This window comes from Protomyctophum parallelum (genome assembly GCF_964188405.1).
Source record: "Protomyctophum parallelum genome assembly, chromosome: 5".
NCBI classification, from domain to species: domain Eukaryota; kingdom Metazoa; phylum Chordata; class Actinopteri; order Myctophiformes; family Myctophidae; genus Protomyctophum; species Protomyctophum parallelum.
Window position 1 is genome coordinate 35,772,716 of NC_139702.1, and position 22,195 is coordinate 35,794,910.

Sequence of the window (22,195 nt, forward strand, 5' to 3'; positions counted from 1 at the left end):
TTCTGATTATCCGTGGAGCACGATGAGAACATTGGATTTTTCTAGATGTTCAAATTTTAGCTCGGTAACATTAACGCTAATACTAATAACACATCAGTGGATGCGCGTCATAATTGATCAAAAGCTGTAACTGATGTATCTGTGTATAGTGTGAATCGGTTTTAGATTGTAATACCCTGAGGAAGGCAGTGTTGCTGTCCAAATTTTCTCTCTCGTCCTAAATAAACTTTTTTTTGGCCGAGTAACGCGGATAAAAACTCAGAAATTTGAACCTGATCCAGCATTTTCGGATGAAAGTTTCTCGCATAGTGCATACAGTGTGTAAGCGTGATTGACACTACATGAGGTCGTAAGTTCTTATTCACGTGCAACACATTTGTGAAGAACATTACAGACTTGTGTGCAAAGCTCTTTATTTGACCCTAGAAAACGCGGTACTCCAGACTCTCAAGAAGCAAAGCTGATGTTCTTTTCCTTCTCGCCGCTGCCTCAGAGCGAGGACAAAGCGGAGGACGGTAAGCCCACACAGGCCGTGGCCTGCTCTCCCCTGGACGGCGCCACTCGGCTGGCGGGTCTGAGTAGGACCAAGCCCTTGGTACCGGAGATCTGTTTCTCCTCCTCCGGGGAGAAGAGCTGCCCTCCCACTCCCACCAACCCTCTGCTGCAGGAGGACGGCACCTCTCCTCTGCTCTACTGTCAGGGCTGTTGCCTGCAGGTCCACGCAAGTACGTATGTCCGGTGTGTGTGTGTGCGTGCGTGCGTGTGCGCGCGTGGTTGTTTAACCCTTTTACTAGGGCCTTCAAATACAGTACTTTTCTCACAGACGGAAGGGCAAGCAGGTGACATTTTTACTAATATTGAAAATAAACTGGTTAATGTGTGTACCGTCAATTTAAAAGCGTCATTTTGTTTACCCCCGGGCAGCACTGGTTGGCAGTTAACATACACTTTTAGTTTGTGCCAGCGTGGGTGATTAGATTTCTTTCGCCTCTTGTCTTGATTGTTTAAACATGATGTCATCACGGGCCGCTATGCTCAATAACGGCCTCGATAAGCCCAAACCTTTTTGATACAGAGTAAATGTGTTATAGAGTTTGTAATGGGCTCCATCCCTTCTTTCTGCACTCGTCTCTCTCTTGATGTCATTGTCAAAGGTTCAGTGGGTTTAAGTCTTGACTCTTTCCCCATAATTTTCCTCACCCTCTCCCTTTTTCGTTTCGTGCACACGCGTGCATGCACACACACGCGCGCGCGCGCACACACACATACACTGTGGTTTTGAGTATTTTATTTCCTTCATCAGCTGAATGCGGGTGAATCCTCTGTCCTTACCACACACACTTCCTGTCTAACAGCTGCTGCCAATGCCACAAGCATACACACACACACACACACACACACACACACACACACACACACACACACACACACACACACACACACACACACACACACACACACACACACACACACACACACACACACACACACACACACACACACACACACACACAGCCCTGGAGTATACAGTACACACACACATGCAGTACATGCAAACAGACACTAATGCACAACACGTTTTCTCAATCATATTCACTCATTCTTACAGGCCTAGATCTCTTCCCTGTCCAATATACATTTACATACATTTACATTTACATTCATAAAACCCAGACAGAAAAACAGTCTTCATTCCGACGGTGACCCCTCCACGAAAAGGCCTCGTTGTCCTGACCCCTTATCCATCATTTATACATTATGGATAAATAGTGTGGACTTGGACGGTTTTTCGTCTGTGGCATTCATTTTATGTTTTTTTTTAACAACATACTGTAACATAATGACTGAGAGACGTTTAAAAAAATGTGATGCCGCTTTTATTTTTTATGTCAAACTACATTACTGGTACATGCCACAATCGCTCATTCTCACACATCCCATCTCTACAGTTCAGCCTCCTGTTTCTGTGTCATTTCCAGATCCACACTGTGTGTGTGTGTGTGATGAAAGGCATATTTGACATTGATGTGAAAGTCACATTTTTGGTTATGTGATCAAACGATACATATGATGGTCTGATGTCGTTATTTGAGCCCTTGAAAGGATGTAGCGGCGTAGCTTGGGTTTTATATTTAGTGTGATGATGGATATCAGGAATGGAGAACACACACACAAAGACACGCGTTGAGTGAACTGTGTAAGCCAAGAGAAACTCATTTTCATGAAATGTTTGCCACCACTGACGTACGTAGACGATAACTAAAGCAAAGCTGCAGCTGTTTTTCCAGACAGTTTTTTCTTTCTTTTGAGAGTTCGCGGGTGCGGGTCTGTGTGTGTGTGTGTGTGTGTGTCTTACGTATATCGGGTTGGGCAAGACTCACCGCGTTAGCCCCCGAAGCTAATGCGTCTCACCAGAGTAAGCCTGGCAAGCCTCAGTGACAGAACGGTCACTGAACACTCACAGATGCATGAAAGCACTTGCAGTCACTCTCACACGCATACACAGAAGTGCCCCCGAACAACCTTACCTTCTGAAATGCTGTGCTTAACACACCCGCAGTACACACACACACACACGCACACGCACACGCACGCCACGCATGCACACACACATTCCACAGAGATCTACATTTCCCCATAGTCTGCAACAGTAGTCTCTTCTGCACGGAACAACAAACCCGCCATTCTGTCAGCAGCAAATGAAAACAACATTGGGAGATGTGGAATATGTGGTTCTGTGTTTTGTTTGTGTTTGTCTGTATTTGTACACTTAGTACTAGTTTTTTTTAGGGGGAAATTAATCTTCTTATGTACAGCTTAAGCAATAAGGGCAGACATTTTCTGCCTTTCCTGTCAGTCATGTATTGGTGCCTTGCAGTAAAGCGGTGCTCTCGGCTGATAAACACCCACATTGTGTTCCACCAAGGCAAGCCAATAACAAACTATCCTGTCAGGCAGGCCATTCCAGAAAGAATATTTATTCTTTATTAGGATCCCCGTTAGCTTCCACAAAGCGCTCGCTAGCCTTCCTAGGGGTCCGCAAGTATTGTGAGCCTACATCATCACTGTCGGCAATATTCCATTCGCCATGTGCCAATTATGACAGAAGTATGACAGCCATAATATGAGAGAAAAGGAACACAATATTTATTGGGCAATTGTTTTTTGTGCCTCTTCACCCTTTTTATTTGGAGAACCACGGTGACTCGGTACACACAGATCGGTACAAAACGGCAAAACACGTGGGGGCACGGTGGCGCCGATGGTAGCGCTGTCGCCTCATATAAAAATGTAAAGATTTAAACGGCGTAAACAGAAGCCAGCGTTCCTGTGGTGGGATTGTGGGGTGTCCCTTTTCATGAAGCCCACCTTTTGTTGTACTGCTAGGACAATGTGTACCGATTCCAGTGCCGTCTCAAACTTACGAACTATCAGTTTGCACTGCCAATAAACCGAGTGTTTATGCCGAAAGATCAACAGAATTAGTGTGGTTGGCCACAGGGCGATCTTTTTGTCATAACATTAGCGGCGGTTTTATAATTGATTGTAAATGCTAATTGCATTCATTCTAGTTGTCGATGTCATTGCATTATTACACATGTAATTAATTAGTTTTATTGTTATGTGGAACTGATTCTGATCTATTTCTCAGGTTGTTATGGTGTTCCTGCCGAAGATGTCAGTGGGGAATGGTCATGTGATCGTTGTACGGAAGGAAGCTTCACAGCGGTACGTTTACTAACTACCAGTGTCCTAGCGGTGTTACCTTTCCTTTCAGTTTGTCACCCACATCCTAATAATAATAATAATAACTAGAAAAAGTGCCCTTCTGGGCACAGGTCTCCACCAGGAGGATAGGAATATTTAGGAGTAATATAAACATGTTTTTTGTTTGTTTGTTCCAATCTTTGCCAATCAGGATGGAATATGGGAAATGGTGCAGATCCGTGTTGATGGCACGCATGCACAATCCACCTGTTGGTGGCGCTATAACAGGGCAATGTGAAATGGGTGGGCTATATTCCTCAGCCTAGTAGGAAAGTGCGTGAAAGATTTCACGTGAAATTGCACGCTGCGTTCATGATTTGAGGTTTTTTGTTCAAAACAGGCCAATCCTGCAAAATTTGAAAGCCAATGTTAGCCAATTAGGATGGAATATGAAATATCAGACACATCCGTCTTGAGCACATGACTATGGAGATACTGTGTAACGATTTGCGGGATTTTTGGACAAAATCTGTAGGTGTACTGTGCAAAAACTTGTTTTGCACAAAGCGGCCTCCTGGTGGCGCTATAACAGGCCGTTCTGGAAATCTTGGGGCAGAGGTTCATCGTTGGCATCCAGGGAGTGTGTGTGCAAAATGTGGCATCGACCGGGTTAACGGTGGCCGAGATTAGCTTGTCACGGACGGACACACGGACACACGGACACACGGACACACGGACACACGGACGGACGGACGGAGTGCAAAACATACTCTCTCCCCATGCCTTCGGCCTGGTGGAGACAATAATTTAATAATCATTTTATTTATAACGCACATTACGTTTGAAACAAATCTCAAAGTGCTACAAATGCAAAAATATTTAATAGAACAAGATTAGAATAAAAACAATTAAAGCATTCTGTGGTCACCTATACAGCTAAAGGTTAAAAAGCACACAGGGCATCTAAAAAGTCCAACTAGGCAAATAAATGCCTTGTTAAAAAGGAAGGTCCCCTTTTAAAAGCTGAGCTGAGCAGAAGGCCCGGTCCCCCTGCTTGTGACATCCTGCAATTATCTTGTTGTTTTCTTAGCGACTATTTGTCATAAATATTCTATTTCTATTTCAGAAATATTCTATTTCTATTATATCGAAAACATTATTTTAGATAAATTGAGAAGCACTTGAAAATACATATATTTTTGCCAACCATTTAAGCGTTATTTTGTTTCTTGTCGCGCAATGGTGTAATGAAAATGGCTGATCTACAAGCTCACATCTTGCACAACTTGCACATCTGTAGATCTGCTATTTTCACTACGTTTGATTTTTTTTACTTTTCACCTATGACTTGCCTTAAATTGGGATTGATTATGAATCGATTATTTCATAAAATTAGCGATGGTTTTATCATTAGCGATGGTTTTATAATTGATTAAATCGATTAGTTAGATGACCTGAAACATTAAAGAAGTTGTTCAGTGGATGGAAGATTTGATGCTCCTCTCCTCTTGGTCTGTTAGGAGTGCTGTCTATGCAATCTCAGGGGTGGAGCTCTAAAGAAAACCACAGATGACAAGTAAGAGACTTTTGTGTTATGATTAGCTGTATTTGTTCACTTACTGTAAGACTTAAGATCCTGTTTGTGTCTTAATAGATAACACGTGTGTGTGTGTGTGTGTGTGTGTGTGTGTGTGTGTGTGTGTGTGTGTGTGTGTGTGTGTGTGTGTGTGTGTGTGTGTGTGTGTGTGTGTGTGTGTGTGTGTGTGTGTGTGTGTGTGTGTGTGTGTGTGTGTGTGTGTGTGTGTGTGTGTGTGTGTGTGTGTGTGTGTGTGTGTGTGTGTGTGTGTGTGTGTGTGTGTGCGTGCGTGCGCTCGTGTCTAGGTGGGCCCACATTATGTGTGCTGTAGCTCTTCCTGAAGCAAGGTTCACAGATGAAGCCAAGAGGAGTCCCATTGACACCAGTAGGATCCCCATGCAGAGATACAAACTGGTGAGGAGTGAAGGCACACACGCACGCACGCGGACAGATCCAGTGTTGAAATTCCCCAGGTCCTTCTAGGCTCCGTCTAATTAACGAAGTATTCTCAGCCCTAATTAACAATGTGAGACGAACATGCCCTCCGTCAAAGCTAGATAATTAACTACAAGTCTGTGTGTGTGTGTGCATGCATGCCCGAGTTTATGTGCCGGTCTACCTAAGTGAATGTATTTGAATGAGCTTGTGGTGGGTTTTTGTTGTAACTTGGGTGTGCATGCATGTGTGCATGTTTGCCTAATGAGAACGCCAGTCTCAGCAGACATGACACAGTGCCACTATAGTTAGCTCTGCTGCAGGCGCCATGATAGCTCAGTACAAACACAAGATGGATAGCAGTGATAGAATGTTATCTTTTTGTATACAGCTTACATTTTTATCCAGGAGACGAGCATAGTATGTAAAGTGTTATAGTTTGGGGTTTTAATGAGCCTTAATTCTTTCTTGATATAACGTTGGACTTTTGTACTGGAAAATAACCGCCTAAAACAGGACTTGGTATTCTTACAATTAAAACACTTGTAGGACATATAGGACAGGTTTTGGTTAAGGTGCAGAGTGAAATCTGTGATCATAACCGTTAACAAAACATAGGACAGTGACACTTTTCAAGACAAACAATGTACATGCATCACTGACGGTGTCCAAACAACGAAGCCAACCTTCAGTATCGTCCAGTGGAAATAAGTATTTCAGAGCGAGTTTGGTAAAACCGTCCCTTCTGTACAGAAAACTTCTGCAGTCATTTGAGAGCAGCAGAACGGAAGCATGCCTCTTAACTAGGAACAGCAGGGCCAAGAGTGAATGGTGATGTCAGAGAGAAACAAATTGTAGAGCTGTCCCTGTGACAGTAAAAGCGAGGAGCTGGTGCAATTTCTTCAGAATTGCATCCACACACTCATTTTCAGCTGCCACTGCATTACCATGAATCATTTAAGCTCTAATTTATTTGTCGTGCGATGGTGGTGTGCGGCAAAACTGGCTGACACACAAGCTTACAAGATCTGAGCTTGTAGATCGGTTTTTTTCTGCTATTTCTGCAACATTTTCGCCTATACTGACATGCCCATAACAGGGACACCCGGTTGAAAGCGGTTTAGCTCATTCAGATGTAATATTCCACTCATTCAGTCTCCAATTCATTGTCAAGTGGCGCAGCACCTGGGTTTTGCATAATTGTGTTCATAACTGTTATATAAAAGACTTTCTTTTGCCAGAAGAATATTAATATTCAGTCCACACCATAGCCTGTTCATTTTTAAGGGTTTTACCCGGCCAAATTGATGGCCGCTTGCCTAAAAAGGAATGTGTTTGTGTTCCTCCTGGAATAACTTTCGTGATACTAAACACGCGTTTCAAGATTTGCACAACACAACAAGTAGTAGCGCCTCAGGCACTACTACTGTGTTGCATTCATTTAGCTTCCAAATCAATTTCCTGTTAATCTCCCTCCTCTGTTGCAACAATCTAAATCAAGTCCATTGGGAGAACACAATATTCAAGCGAGCCAGAAGGCTGCAAATGGGCATTTCTCTCACCCTGAGTTTAACTTTAACCATGGCCCTGATCTGATTTCTTTATTGTTGCGACCGTAGATCGCAGATTACTATGAAAACCTGCCAAACATGTCTGTCAGTCCGTCCTCCATCACGCCTCTTGACACACTCCATATATGGCCGTCTCCATATGTGAAGATCACGACACTAACCCTGGATAGCCATAGATGGAGAAGACTGGATCATCACCTAGATCTGCATATCTTGAGCCGGCCAGCAACTCTACATCTGATCTCAAACCCTTAGATCTCCATATATATCACACAGGCGATTTAGAAACACAGACCATTTAGAAACACAGACCAGGCTTTCCTCCGAGGTGGAAGGTCTAGTGACGCGAGGTTAAAGGAGGACAGGCCAGCGGGTCACGGACTGACGGATACATAGGGAGGCATGCTTTGTCCACACCGCACACCGCTGGTCATCTAATGGAACGGCGGAAGGGCTGTGTAACGCACCGATCCTTTTGTAGGGTTTAAGTGCTAAATGGAGCTCTTGCCCTTTCCCTCCCGGTTGCAGATAAATACAGTGCATGCGAACCTCTAGGAGGGTTTAAGTGCTAAATTGAGATCTTTCTCTCACGCTATAGCTGTTATGGAGAGAACTCGGAGGATTCGACCCCGGGAGAAGCCACGTATGGGATTTAAATTTAAAGGACTGCATTTATTGATGACTCTGGTTATATGCTCTGGTTAACTGAGTCGACGCCGATGACTCATTTACATTTCTACTGTTTCTGCACTTCTGCGATTCTCTTCATGCGATGTGCCGGTTTATATAAGGTGATGTGACGTTGTCACTCTGCCAAATCAGGTGCTTTCTTTCATGGTGGGCGTTTCCTTAGTTCGTATCCTTGCCGAGCCATAGGTCAGGAGCCTATCTCCTGTTTCTGTAGCGTGAGGCAGCTTGATGTACAAGTACACCCCCTGGACATGACGCTAGTATGACGCAGGGACTTGCCCCCAATCCAACCCTTGATGCTGAGTGTCAAGCAGGGAGGCACTGGGTCCCATTTTTCTTTTGGTATGACCCGGCCGGGGGATTGAACCCCGACCTCCCAGTCTCAGGGCAGACACTCTACCCACAAGGCCACTGAGCTGGTGTTTCCTTCGTAGCAGTAGCAGATAAATAACAGCGCATGTAAACACATCTGTAGAAGGCATGGCCTTTGTCTCTTTGTAGTTTTGATAGCACAACATGGCTGTTATGATGAGTGATCGGTGAGAGCCACAGACTGTGGGTGGTACTGGCACACTTTAATCTCCTGTAGTTTGTCAGGTCCTCATTTGTGCATCCCTTCATTGGAGCCACTTGCAAAAAAATAAAATAAAAAAGATCTTGCGTCGTACCCATTGCCCCTGTAGCTGGCACTAGTCGCCCAACACATTCATAATTTACTGACACGTACACACTTGCATGCGCACGCACATTCATAATTTACTGTGGGAATGTTCTTAACGCATGGCTCAACACAGGGACCCAAATACACTCTGGAGATGAAAGTGGGTTAGACGCACACAACGCGCGCGTGCGTGTAGCGTGCGTGTGCATGCTACATTAGCAAATTCACACTTTATGCGTTAGCAAACACACACATCGTTGTGGATTTTAATGTGCAGATTTTTAAATACACACATGGCTACACACCAACACACACACAGATAAGATGTAGTCGGGCCAGTGCATCAGTGTACTGCTGTCCGTATTGGAGGTGGTATAAGTCTTCATGAAATATAGGCCAATTTAGTCATTAAAAAAGTGGATGTCTTACAGTATATGGGGGGAAAGAAATCTCTTCAAAAGTTTACTAGACACGGAGAGATAATTGATTAATCCCCTGTGGTGGTACTTCAGTGAGTTTAATGTTCATACGTGGTTATGCAAATCCTTTTTTTTTATTTATATTTTTTATGAAAGGGACAGACAGTAGGCTGACAGGAAATGGGGAGAGAGATATATTACACCATCCGTCGTTCTAAACTTTTTAAGTTATCCTGATAATTGATAATTGTATGGGTCAGTCAGTCTATACTAGTATAGACTGACACCACGGGCTCTCAACCTGTGGGTCGTGACCCCCCTGAGGGGGGGGGGGGGGGGGGGGGGGGGGGGGGTCAACAATTTATTTCGATGGGTGCCAGATTATTTTCTGAATGTGTAAAAATGGCCAAAGCATTTCTGGGGGTCCCCAGCCAAAAAGGTTGAGAACATGGAAAACGGCTTACTATAGTTAGTCATTGGAGACAGCCAAAACATGTAGGCAAAAAAAAGTTGATATGGTCATGGTACTCATTGTAGGGAATAAAAGTACAACCCAAATGAACCTGGACCTGGAACCGTGGGTCCTCTGGTAGATTTGTGTTTGCTAGTCACAATTCCAAATTGGCTTTTATAGAAAGCCCATTTCACATTGAATAAAAATGTTCAGTTATAAAAAACGTATTTCATGCGCTTAGCCGAGTTGCATACGGGGATTTGTTAAATACCTTGTATTTACCACACATCAAATACGGTACAGTCTTGCCTTAGGCTATTATTCAAATATACCTAGGGATGAATGCTCCTAGCGCCCCTTTAAAAAATTGCTGGTACCTCTGTATGCTCACATATTACTGTATATACAGTGTTATGAGAGTTTACACACGTTATCATCAGGCCTTTTTTTCATCCTCTAGCTTTCATATTTACAAGCCAGCCAGATCCCATTTGAGCCCACATACCAGAAGAGCACATTCCCCAGGAGAGGTCCTCTAAATATAGGCCTATTACATGCTTCCATGTACGGAGATACTGTATAAACACGTCTTCGGTGGAATTAGATTAATGAATAAATTCAACTTGAAAGAGACGTGAAACAACTTGGCAAGAGAGAGAGGGAGAAAGACAGGGGTTGGGGAAAGGGAAGGATAGAGTAAGAACAGTGGATGGGGAATACAGAGAGCAGAGTGAGAGGAGAAAGGAGTGAGCCGAGAGAGTAGGGTTATAATGGGGCCAGAATGCCGTCATTCTTTCCCCTTAGTTGGAGAGCAGAGGATAACAGGGTGAAAGATGCCACAGCAGAGGAAATGGACTTGATGGGCTGTTTGGTGCAGAAAACCAGCGGTAGTTTGAGGAGTGCGTGTGTGTGTGCACATCGTTATACATGCTGGTGCTGGACCGACTCGAGAGCAGTTGTCTAATGTCTACCATTCACTGACCTCCGAGATGACAAAATAAAAACACCACAACACACAGCAGGCACTGCAGCACTGGCTCTTGTGTACTGTAAACCTCAAATGATGTCATCCGACTGGGTCTTATTTGAGGGTTCCCTTCCACTGTGGCGAGAAATAACATGTTCTTTGTGATTGTTCCGGCTTGGGGTCATCTCTCCCCCCCTTGTTTTTCTCTCACCGACTATTTCCATTTCCCTCCCTGTCTTACTTGCCCAGTGGGCTCCCGCACATTGTTTACTGTGGCTGTATCCAATAACAGGGAGCAGAGCAGACTGAACCAATGATTATTTGGATCATGCAATAGGCTGGATTTAGTGTTATGCCTTTCGTTTTTGGTAGCACAACATGCAGATGTGGAGCATTTTGGTCGTGTGAGGCGTGTGGAATTGACCAAATGGGAACAGGGTTTTTTTTGTTTCCTTTTCACATGCATTTCACAGGAAAAATTGGCATGAACTTTATAATGTCATTTATTACGCTTTTCAGGGCATACATTAAATAATAAAGCACTTTAGATGTATAATAATCAGTGTTGATTTCGTCGACTACTATGACGAAAAATGTTCGTCGACTTTTCACTGACGAAAACTAAATGGAAACTAAGCTATGATGACTAAATAGATTGACAATTTCGTCAACAAATAAAAAATACAAAAATGGAGGGACTAGTGGACAAGAGAACCAGTCCAAGTCATTTTACACTTGGTTGCATACTGCATGCTGAAAATAGCAGATATACAAGCTCACAGTGCGTCGCAGACGGCATCAAGGCCCGCCAAATTACATTTTTAGTCAACTAAAAAATGAAAACTATTCAAGAGAAAACTAAAATCAAAATTTGCTGTCAAAATCAACACTGATAATAATTGGTTAATAGTTCTCTTCAGCGCTTGAAAGCAAATCTGTTCTTACTCACATTAACCAAGGTAATCGATTAAATAATTGTTTAGATTAGAAGATAGTGGCAGACATACAAATAAAGATTCTTGTTTTGTTGCAGACCTTATGAATCACAGTGGCAAATCACAGAGCTGATGGTCTTCAGAATCCACCCAACTCTATAGCACTTCACTCTCCTTGTGTTCTTTTCCGATGCTAGTTTATTATGCAGATATATCTTAGTTACTTGTTCCCTTGTTTTGTGTCTTTGTTTAGTTTTTTCCTCTGCCACAAATTTAAGACATGATTTAGATTTAGCATGTTGTTCAGACAGACATTGTTTACCTGCCGTCCAGGCTTCTTTTTTAGGCATTAAATTGTTCTCTCTGCCCTCACTTATTTGACTATTTACCATTGTTTATTGGCTAGAGCTCATCCTTACTCTGCTCGTTCCCATTTTGCACTTATAAGTCGCTGGATAAGAGCGTACGCTAAATGCCTTAATTGTCGATTGATGGCCGCTTAGATGGTAATGAGCACTCTGGGGTAGCTAGTAGTTAGGGGTTGCTTAGGGACACGTAGACACACGGAGTAGACTGGGTCCGGACAGGGGCCTTCTCTAACCAGAGGGCCACTCTACCCATTAATAAGTAAAGAAGGAAAAACGATATGCACATCCCAGTTTCCCAATACTGTGCTGGACCCAAAAAGTGACTAAATGAAGAAAAAAGTGGAATGTCCTCACACGATATAATTCAGCTCCCCGTCCTTTTTATTTCAACCTAAATACAAAAACGTTTCGCCCCTCCGGGCTTTCTCAAGTTGAAGAAAGCCTGGGGGGGCAAAACGTTGTCATTCCTGAGACCAGATTCTACAAAATGTCTGAAAAACGTATAAACCTTTTCATGTTCAAGGGCCAAAATCTTTTCTGTATTTGGCTGTGAACCTCCATCTGAAAATATGTTGTTCCAGAGACCCCTCCAGAAGCAAGGATTTTTGTTAAAAACGTTCACTGTGAAAGAATATATATGCAAAGATTTGCACACATTTTCATGATATTTCTAGATCTACAAGCTCATAGCGATGAGTAGCCAAGCAACCGGCACCCTTTTCGACATGAAGTGCCAAGTTTTCATTTTCTTGACATTAAAGTTTGATGACACGGCATCAAAAATAAATATTTTCAACTGATCATTGTCAGAGTCCGATGGCGGGGTGTGATTGCGGCCCTATGCTCCACCTAGGAGCCTACAGGAATAAGTCAGTAAGTACATTTTCCATTAGGGCTATACATAAACATCCTTTAGAAATAGTCAAGATGTCATTAGACTGCTCAGAGCAATAACCCCACTTATCTCTCAGACTCCCTCCCCAGTCAGAGTTAGGAGTTTGAATGAATGTAAAATGATGTGCAGGGCGTATAAATGTGAGGAGACTTAATTTAACTGATTTAACCTGTTTTGAGTATTTAATTGTAAAAGAAAAAACCCCTCTCTCACGTGCCAATGTGCCTGTGATCACCCTCCCCTGTGACAATGTTGAGACTCGTGCCTAAGGTTGCCTCCTACCCCCGGACTGTAGCCTATCCCTAACTAGGTTTCTTGGTTTCCAGTCCCAGGTCAATTCAACGAGTTAGCTTAGGTACATGTTATGTCTACTTCAAACTTCTTTTGAGGTTGAGTTTGGAGAATACAAGGCCTTGTTTTGAGAGTATTTATTTGAACCCATTCAGGACGGGAACCCCTTTTGGTGTTTTAAGCATTATGTTATACTTTAGCTGATGAAAAATATTTTTGAAAAATTGTGAAAATGTGAAGCAAATCGTTTAATATATATTCTTTCAGAGCAAACGTTTTTAACTAAAAACTTTGCTTCTGGGGGTGCCTGGGACAACATATTTTCCGATGGGGGTCTGCGGCCAAATGCATATATTTTTGGGGGTCCTTGACATGAAAATGTTTGAGAACGACTGACAGAAACATAGGGTTTTTCAGAAAACTTAGGATTTAGAAGCCTTTTAAAAAATATTTTTATTTTTTCATGCGTGTGTGTATATTTTGCAGAAGTGTATCTACTGTCGTAAGCGCTGTGCGGGGAAGCGGCAGACAGGAGCTTGCATCCAGTGCTCGTGCGGCCGATGTCCTACCTCCTTTCATGTCACCTGTGCCCATGCTGCTGGGGTGACCATGGAGCCTGACGATTGGCCGTATGTCGTGTCAATCACCTGCCACAGGCACCAAACACGCATCTCCTCAGCTGTGAGTCATAAGTCTCTGTGTCTAGTTATGAACCAAAGTGTGCTTTGGCCAAAGTCATAAACCCATTTAACTCATAAGCTCATTTGGGGGCTCAATGGGGGCCAAATCTTGTTTGCAAATCAAATGTAATAGAGTGCTACTGTACTGTAAACCAAGTTAATTAGTCCTAGTGTAAAATGAATAGTCCACTAGTAAAATTAATTTCATTTTATGTTTTATTGTTCCCTGTATGATGATCTGAGGGTTCCATTATTTGAGCCAATGCAACAGCAAAAACCTGAACTATTCTGGGAAGATGATGGTCAGACGTTGGAGTGGTTATTTAATCATGAAGTATTTAAGACGGCACAATTTGTTTCTAGAGCCTGGAGTAGAAGACAATCTCAGCCCTCCAAGTAGGTCCACTGTATGTCAGGTCTCCTTTTTCAGGCCCAATGGCGTATTTCTTTTTTTTTTAATTTGATGGCATCTTATTTTATGTTATATTACGTAATCTGACATGTAAGAATCTTGGGTGTATCAGTTAGTTTAGTATTCACTTGATCATTGTTTGCGAACTGTCATGTCGGTTTATTGTCAGTTTGACAGTTATTGTCATTGTGTAAACTGAAAAAGGTGTCCTGTATGTCCATATGGCCCAGCCCAGCATTGTGTCGGAAGCATGACACAATCAATCAATCAATCAATGTAAACTAGGGTGTTGGTCATATATATAATAATTGGAAATTCAAGTCTTAAGGACAGATGCAGTCAGGACTTGATGCAATCAAGTCCTTAGTGTGTGTGTGTGTGTGTGTGTGTGTGTGTGTGTGTGTGTGTGTGTGTGTGTGTGTGTGTGTGTGTGTGTGTGTGTGTGTGTGTGTGTGTGTGTGTGTGTGTGTGTGTGTGTGTGTGTGTGTGTGTGTGTGTGTGTGCGTGTGCGTGCCAGAAGCAGCATGCACGGCAGGTGGCCATCTCGCTGGGGCAGACGGTGATCTCCAAACACAAGAACCTTCGCTACTACAGCTCCAAGGTCACCCAGATCACCTCTCAGACCTTCTACGAGGTCATGTTCGATGACGGCTCCTTCTCCAATGACACCTACCCAGAGGACATAGTGGTGAGGATCAGCCATTCAAATGTTTTACAAATGATCACCATCAATGCTGTCATAACTGAAGCACGAAATGCTTGTTTTATAGTGCCATGACACATACGCTTCCAAAGCCGATTGAACCACAGGACTCTATATTATTAAATTATTTAGCTCTAATTATAGTGAAACCGCTCACTTGACATAATGGCATGTCACGTGCCGTGACAATTTGACATGAGGCAATTTAGTTGAAAGGACCGTTCAGAAGGAAATGGAATTATAAGGAAACCTGCGGATAATTGAAGCGTCGGTTTTTGACATCCTGGCTGCGGGATAATGACTGACTTGATGCCTGTGGATGCAGTGAAATTAATGGATTCATTCATGTAGTTCTAGTCTGAACCGCTGAAACCTCCAAAGAATTCACGCACGTACACAGACACACACACACACACACGTACACACCGTACATGCACAGCTGTTATACTTGCAAGCACATTCCTTTTATTCCATAGGCATTGATTGCATTCATTAACCACCTAAGGGCTGCATTGAGAGTTTAGATAAGAAAGCACAAGGGCTAATGAATACAGATTTTCTTCAGAGATGTTCTCTACTATTCAGACTTTGGTAACATCGCCTTGCACTCTTGGCACCCTGTAGGCATTATGCTGTATGTGCTGCACAGGGTGGGTCGCCCCACATTTATCTCTGCAATTTATCTCAGCCCTTAGTCTGAACTTTCTCAAATGCCAAGCCTTTAATATTAACATTCATCGGGTCATTTATCATGTGTCATCATTATTCCTAAGAATATAGCCTCCATGCGTATGCGATAAACATCTGTACAGAATCTGTCAGAATGTGGCTATGTTTTGGATCGTCTCGTGTTACTTTTGCACGTGTGAGCCAGCTCTGAATCTAGCCCCAGAGGCCTTCTGAGTTTTGAACTGTGGACATTCTGGAGAACTGTCCATGCAAATAGACTATTTAGACAAAGTCATTTATTCGTTTTAGACTATTTAGAGAAAGTAGACTATTTAGAGAAAGTAGACTATTTACTTTTTATATTTTTAATTTATAGACTGTACCGCACTGTTGTGATGAAAAGAGAGTTGAGCCAGAAGGCAAAGCTCTCTGTCTACCGAGCAATCTTAGTTTCTACTCTCACCTATGGTCATGAAGTGTGGGTCACGACTGAAAGAATAAGAATACAAGCGGCCAAAATGAGTTTTCTTCTTAAATGAGGCATCTCCCTTAGAGATGGGGTGAGAAGTTCAGTCACACGTGACGAGAGAGACGCTGAGTAGAACCGCTGCTCCTTCGCCTGGAAAGTCGCCAGCTTAGGTGGTTCGGGCATCTAGTTAGGATGCCTCTCGGGCGTCTCCCTAGGGAGGTCCTCGACGCACGTTCCACTGGGAGGAGGCCCCGGGGCAGACCAAGGCGCAGTTGGAGGAAACGCATCGACTCACTGGCCTTGGAACGTCTCGGAATCCCCCAGGAGGAAGTCACTAATGTTGCTCTGGAGAGGGAAGTCTGGAGCACTCTGGTGGAGCTGTTGCCCCCGCGACCTGACTACGGATAAACGGTTGAAGATGGATGGATGGATGGACTATTTAGAGAAAGTAATAGACAAAGTATGTTTAAAGCGCCATGGAAAAAGTGTGTGGATTAGTCAACCTTGCAGCTTGCAATCTTTGTAATGTTATTTTTTTTCTCCCTTTTTTCTTTCTGAGCTCAATTGCACCCAAAAAACCTGAACTTTTAACAGTGTTTTAACGTGTACCAACACGCATGCACACACGCGACCGTGGGCCAACTCAACATATCTATATATACCTGATTATTTCTGTCCTATGGACATGACCTCCTCCCACCCTTCTAGCTTCCAGGAGCTTCCACCTAGTGAGTCATCTTAATATCCCAGAATAAACCATTAACAATCTTCCACCGAGCTAGCCTGGCGCCTCATTCTATGATGTTTTTGACAGCATGGGATTAAGTTCTCTCAACTCGGGTCATGGTGAACTTGGCTTCACTGTGATCTTGGCTAACCCAGTGGAGCCATGGTTGACTAATATTGCAGTGTCATTGTTGACCCACTGGTTTGTGAGTTACAACAACCAGGCGTTTTTGTAACTTGAAGACACCTTCTCTGCAACATGTTCCCCAAATAGTGACAGACGATTCATAGTGGCTTAGGGGTGTTTTTGCCAAGACCAGTGTCAGCCCAGCCAATAACCTCTAGGGAGATCATGTTTTCCCAGAAACAAGATATGACGCCTGCAGGCAGGCCTGAACTCCTATTAATGGCCCTTTTATTACAGTTTGTAACCTTTTGTGTTCTAACAATAGTCTAATGTGTGGGCACTGGGCAACCATAGTTTATGACAGTCAGTCACATCGTGCCTGAATGGTCACAAAGACCTACTGTACATAAAACAACTTCACAATGTAATATGTGGCAGTTGTTCTGAAAGTGGGGTTCCATGCAGCAGGGTGTCCCAGCTAAATTTCTCTTTCACAGATATAAAAGCTTGTACCGGTACATACATTTTCCGCTGGCTTATACTTTCTACTGTCTCTACTGCATCAGACCGTGCTGAATAATTGCTAGCTTGCATAACTTCTTCAAAGTAGGACTTACGTAGGTGTAAGGTGTACAGGTCCTTAGATAGTCGCCATCCTCCAAAGAGGATGATACGATCTACCACCATGCAACAGCACATGAAAGGTGTCTGAGACAGGCTTTTCCCTCTGGGCTCAACCTTCTTCCAGGAGAAGTTCTCTGGATTGAATTTCCAGAACATTTTACCTGCGAACATTTCCAGAACATTTCTCACACCGTAGATCAGGTTAATGTGTGCTAACCGTGCTCTATGATTTATTCTCCAATAATATTCCCCACGCTACACACCAGACAGGTCGTTCATAAATCTTTTTTAGCTACATTCGTTGGTAAAAATTCTACTGTAAATGAAATTAAGTTTACTTGACGATTGCTTTTATGAATCAATTAATTATTCTACCACGGCTATCAACAGGACCGCGATGGGCCGTCAAAAACACATGTTTTGATTAGAATCGAAGTCAGTGATTTAGATTAATAGATATTAGCGTTATTATTATTAGATTATACCTCCCCTACGCTATAATGGAGAGGGAACACTTTTGATCACGCACCAGTGGTTTCGAATGTTGCACAACAGACGCGCTCAGACTGCAGTGTATCGCTCGCCCATATCAAACAATTAAGTCTCTGTCTTTTCCCGAATCTCCATCCTGGGCAGACAACGGGATAGGTTTCAAAAGACAGAACGTCCGTCCTGGGCAATTAACGTGTAAAATGCTTGTGATGACAACCTAAACCTAATGTTCACCATTAGGAGCATTTTGGCACAAATACACTCCCAGACTAACCAATATTCTCCTTTTGTTTTACAGAGCAGAGATTGTCTAAACTTGGGTCCTCCAGAGGTGGGAGAGCCTGTTCAAGTCAAATGGCCCGATGGACTGTTCTATGGGGCCAAATACCTGGGCTCCAATGTCTCCTATATGTACCAGGTATGCACGCACGCATACACTCACTGTGCCACATGCAGTGAGCAAGCATATAAGTGCAAACACAACTCACATCTCCATTAATTCTCCCTTCTGGCTACAGATATTCTACTGTTAGACGGTTCTTAGTTGACTTATGATCCTAGTTGACTATTTCTATGTATTTGACCTTGTGTTGTTCTTGCTTTCTGTAACGTCACTCTGGGTTAAGAGCGTCTACTAAATGCGGCTAAATTGTTATGTACATGGTGTCTTTGGACCTTGGCAGAGAATGCTGCAAACCCGGCAGATGGTCAGGAACACACTGCGATAAACTTCTTGACCGCCTCCAGATTCCACCTGACTCGGCTGACGTTATCTGGTCTATGTATAGAGACAGGTGGAGCCTCGGAAAGGGATAGTGAAGTGAGCGAAAGAAAGAGAAGCAGACGCGGGCACTGAGGCGGTCTTAAGGAGATGTGCCAGATGGGAGGATGAAGAGAGGATGGGGTGGATTGATTGGAGCAGTGGTGAGAAGAGAAGAGGGGGAGCTGTCGTCAGAGGGGAGGGCGTAAAAGAGGGAGGAGACGGACAGATCGTAGCAGAGATGCACATGAGGAGAGCGTAGAGCGGAAGAGGATGGGTAGAGGGGTGGAAAGAGCCAGAGGTGGGGGATGAGGATGAGGAGGAGGTGACAATCTGCATTATTCAAACACACTGAAATATTAACTAAGCCCAAGATGTCAGGCTGCTTCCATTTAAATCTTCATATACTTTAGCTGGGCGTCAACCATTAGCAATGCGCAAATGCATTTCTGACTTGCACACATGCCTGAAGATGGAGCAGGTTTTTTAGAAGTGGGCCAATCTCTGAAAAAGACGAGAACTCCCCTTTGTCCCTTTTGTGTTTAAATATGAAACTAGAAAGGGGTGCTCAGCAGAGCGCATATCTGTGCCAGGTTGGGTTGCCTGGCCAGTGTTGTGTAAGTAGTGGGTTGCATCCGCCAGGACCCGCATTTCTGTGTCATGCTTTTGGAGGTGTGTTCTATAGAGGCCCCTCAACATGCTAGTTCAATGCTGTAGGTTTATTGGATGCTGCGTTCATGATATATGGCATTTTCTGTAAGAAATGAATCCCACTAATTTCAGAAGCCAATTATGGGCAAACAGTATGTGATGACATCATTAATGCCCTGTGGGATGCCGTTTGTCATATGACTCCCGAGATCATTAGTTGGTCCATTTGGTTCCATTTGTACACTCTCAGAGGTATGGGGGTCCGTGACACCAATACAGCACGCTGGGTGTCCTTGAAATGACAAAACTTTGGTTTACTACGCCTGTCATACACGCTGGGAACACGGCGTTGGATGTATTAAATAAGTTTCCAAAGTAAATAAGATAATAATAATTTACAGTAGCCTTTCTACTGTGCTATATCAAAGGGACGGTAACTTGTAGCAATTTTGGAAATGTGTGTTTCCTCAATAAACAATATTTATTTATGGTGTAAATACATTTTTTTGGAACTCTAATCTCCACTTCATTTAAACAAACCTGTTTTCCTTGAGAGAGCTTTCACCTCAAGACATCTTGTACAGCTCAGGGAAATCAGAAGCTGCCAAAATGTGTTTGTTCAGTGCATTTTAAAGCGCTCCCCTGCCAGACTTGTCGTTCGTTTTCACCCGGCAGGGATTTTGCCTTCGCAAACGTTCAAGGCACGGTGCTGACTTCCACAATGTGCAGAGTTCCCCACAATGCTGAACCTGCCGCTTACTGCCAACGCTGCCAATTCGCTGCTGTGTCAATCCCAACAGTTTTTTTTTCTGCCAATAAACGTGAACATTTTCTGCCCTCAAACAAGAGGCCTAAGAGTTTAAAAGCCCTGTTACTGTAGCAGGCAGCTCTTAAGAGGTCACGTTCCTAACAACTCTGCTGGTAGTTTTAATTAAACATAGTTTGGGACCAAAAGTGTTACAAATTCCATGGCAATCCAGCCAGTAGTTTTCATATCTTGTTTGAGATTAGAAGTGTTGAACAGATGGGCTAATGGGACGTTGAACATTGCCAAGTGCCAATCCTTAGAGCCATGCAGCTAGCAGAGCTTAACACATGGATATTTTATTGTTTTTTGATTGCAGCACAAGGGCTTGTCAAACAATAAACCATACAACTATTTAAAACTGTGTGTGTGTGTGTGTGTGTGTGTGTGTGTGTGTGTGTGTGTGTGTGTGTGTGTGTGTGTGTGTGTGTGTGTGCGTGTGCGTGTGCGTGTGCGTGTGCGTGTGCGTGTGCGTGTGCGTGTGCGTGCTCTCTCTGTAGGTGGAGTTTGAGGATGGCTCTCAGGTGCTGGCAAAGAGGGAGGATGTGTATACTTTGGATGAAGACCTGCCTAAAAAGGTGAAGGGTAGACTTGTAAGTGTCACAGTCTGTACTGTAGTCTACTGTTGTACAGCCCATAACAAGCAATATGCTGCATGGTAAAGTGTAGATCTAATAGGGCTTGGGCGGTATCAAGATATTACGGTATACCAGGTGTATTTAAACATTAAAGTGGTTCTCAATACTGTCAAAAACATAGACACAGTATCATAAACAATATTGCCACATATAACTTTATGTTGAGATGACTTCCAACTACAAAATCAGTTTATTAGCCACATGATTTTATTCAACTGCCCAGTCTGCCACCACCTTTCAGACCACTGCTGTGTCGGCACCCGCCGCGCCAACAAGTGTCACCGGCTTCTCCAGCAAGGTATGCTGAATCTACGGAGGGAAGGAGGGTGCATATTTCCTATATGTTCATTTTTCTATGGGCCATAATTAATTTAAACCCAGCAAGACTTGCCTACGATAGTTTCGCGTAGCCAGACATAAATTATTGGGAGATCCCTGACTCCACCTACCAATATGTCTGATGACGTCTATATTAAGTGTGTGGGGCTAGAAAAAAAACTGAAAAAAACAGCCGTTCACAAACCTACACCTGCTGCTTTGAAACCCAGTCCCGATACTGCTGCCAATATGAAGGACCGCTCCAAAAGTCTTCGTAGTGGTTCTGCAATGCTGTTATTGGCGGCTATAGAGCGTTGCAGTCCCTCCCCCTTTCAGAACAACGAGTGGCCCAGGAAATTAATCTCAATGCATTTGTCCCATAGGCATTTCGTGCTTTATTTATTTTAAGACCTTTTAAGCGTCGTACGAAGCCAACTCTTGTCGTGACAAATCATGACAACACACACAATATTTCGGGCCAAACAAATAATTACAAAGTAGGAAAAAACGGCTGGTTACAACCCTTTTTTTGTTGTTTTTCTTCTTTGTAATTATTTGTTTGGTCCAAAATATTGTGTGTGTTGTCATGATTAGTCACGACAAGAGTTGGCTTCGTACGACGATTAAAAGGTCTTTAAATAAATAAAGCACGAAATGCCTATGGGACAAATGCATTGCGATTCATTTCCTGGGCCACTCGTTGTCCTGACGAGCTGCCCGGAAGAGAATTTCCAATAAATTTTTCCCATAGACGTTTCAGAAAGTATTTATTTAAAGACCTTTATCCTCGGACAAAGCCAACTCGGATCGTGACAAATCATGACAATAAACAACTTTCTTTTTGGCCGAACAAATAATTAGAAAGAAGAAAAAACACATTTGTTGTTGTTTTTCTTCTTTCTAATTATTTGTTCGGCCCAAAGTTTTTAGTTTATTGTCATGATTTGTCACCATCCGAGTTGGCTTTGTCTGGGGCTTACAGCTCTTTAAATAAATACCTTTTGAAACGTCTATGGGAAAAATGAATGGGAAATTCTCTTCCGGGCCGCTCGTCGTCATGAAAGGGGCCAGGACTCTATAGGGTGCTGTGTTGCTACTCGCTATCAGGCCTGGATCTTTAGTCGACTGGTAACGCATGTGCCTTTTGGATC

General features: G+C 43.3%; 1 protein-coding gene across 7 annotated transcripts in view; it reads left to right on the forward strand.

The window, feature by feature from the left end:
* kdm4c (lysine (K)-specific demethylase 4C) overlaps positions 1-22,195 on the forward strand; it is a 54,455-nt gene that overhangs the window by 29,084 nt on the left and 3,176 nt on the right. For 2 of the 7 annotated variants that reach the window (XM_083765275.1, XM_083765272.1), the window contains exons 14-22: positions 494-725; positions 3,653-3,729; positions 5,229-5,284; positions 5,590-5,698; positions 13,457-13,651; positions 14,580-14,750; positions 18,171-18,290; positions 20,589-20,681; positions 20,968-21,024. In XM_083765275.1, coding sequence (XP_083621401.1) covers positions 494-725; positions 3,653-3,729; positions 5,229-5,284; positions 5,590-5,698; positions 13,457-13,651; positions 14,580-14,750; positions 18,171-18,290; positions 20,589-20,681; positions 20,968-21,024 — 1,110 coding nt within the window. Of the gene's footprint in view, positions 1-493; positions 726-3,652; positions 3,730-5,228; positions 5,285-5,589; positions 5,699-13,456; positions 13,652-13,893; positions 13,969-14,579; positions 14,751-18,170; positions 18,291-20,588; positions 20,682-20,967; positions 21,025-22,195 lie in introns of those variants that run through there. The other 5 variants (XM_083765273.1, XM_083765274.1, XM_083765277.1 and 2 more) reach the window with 5 other exon arrangements.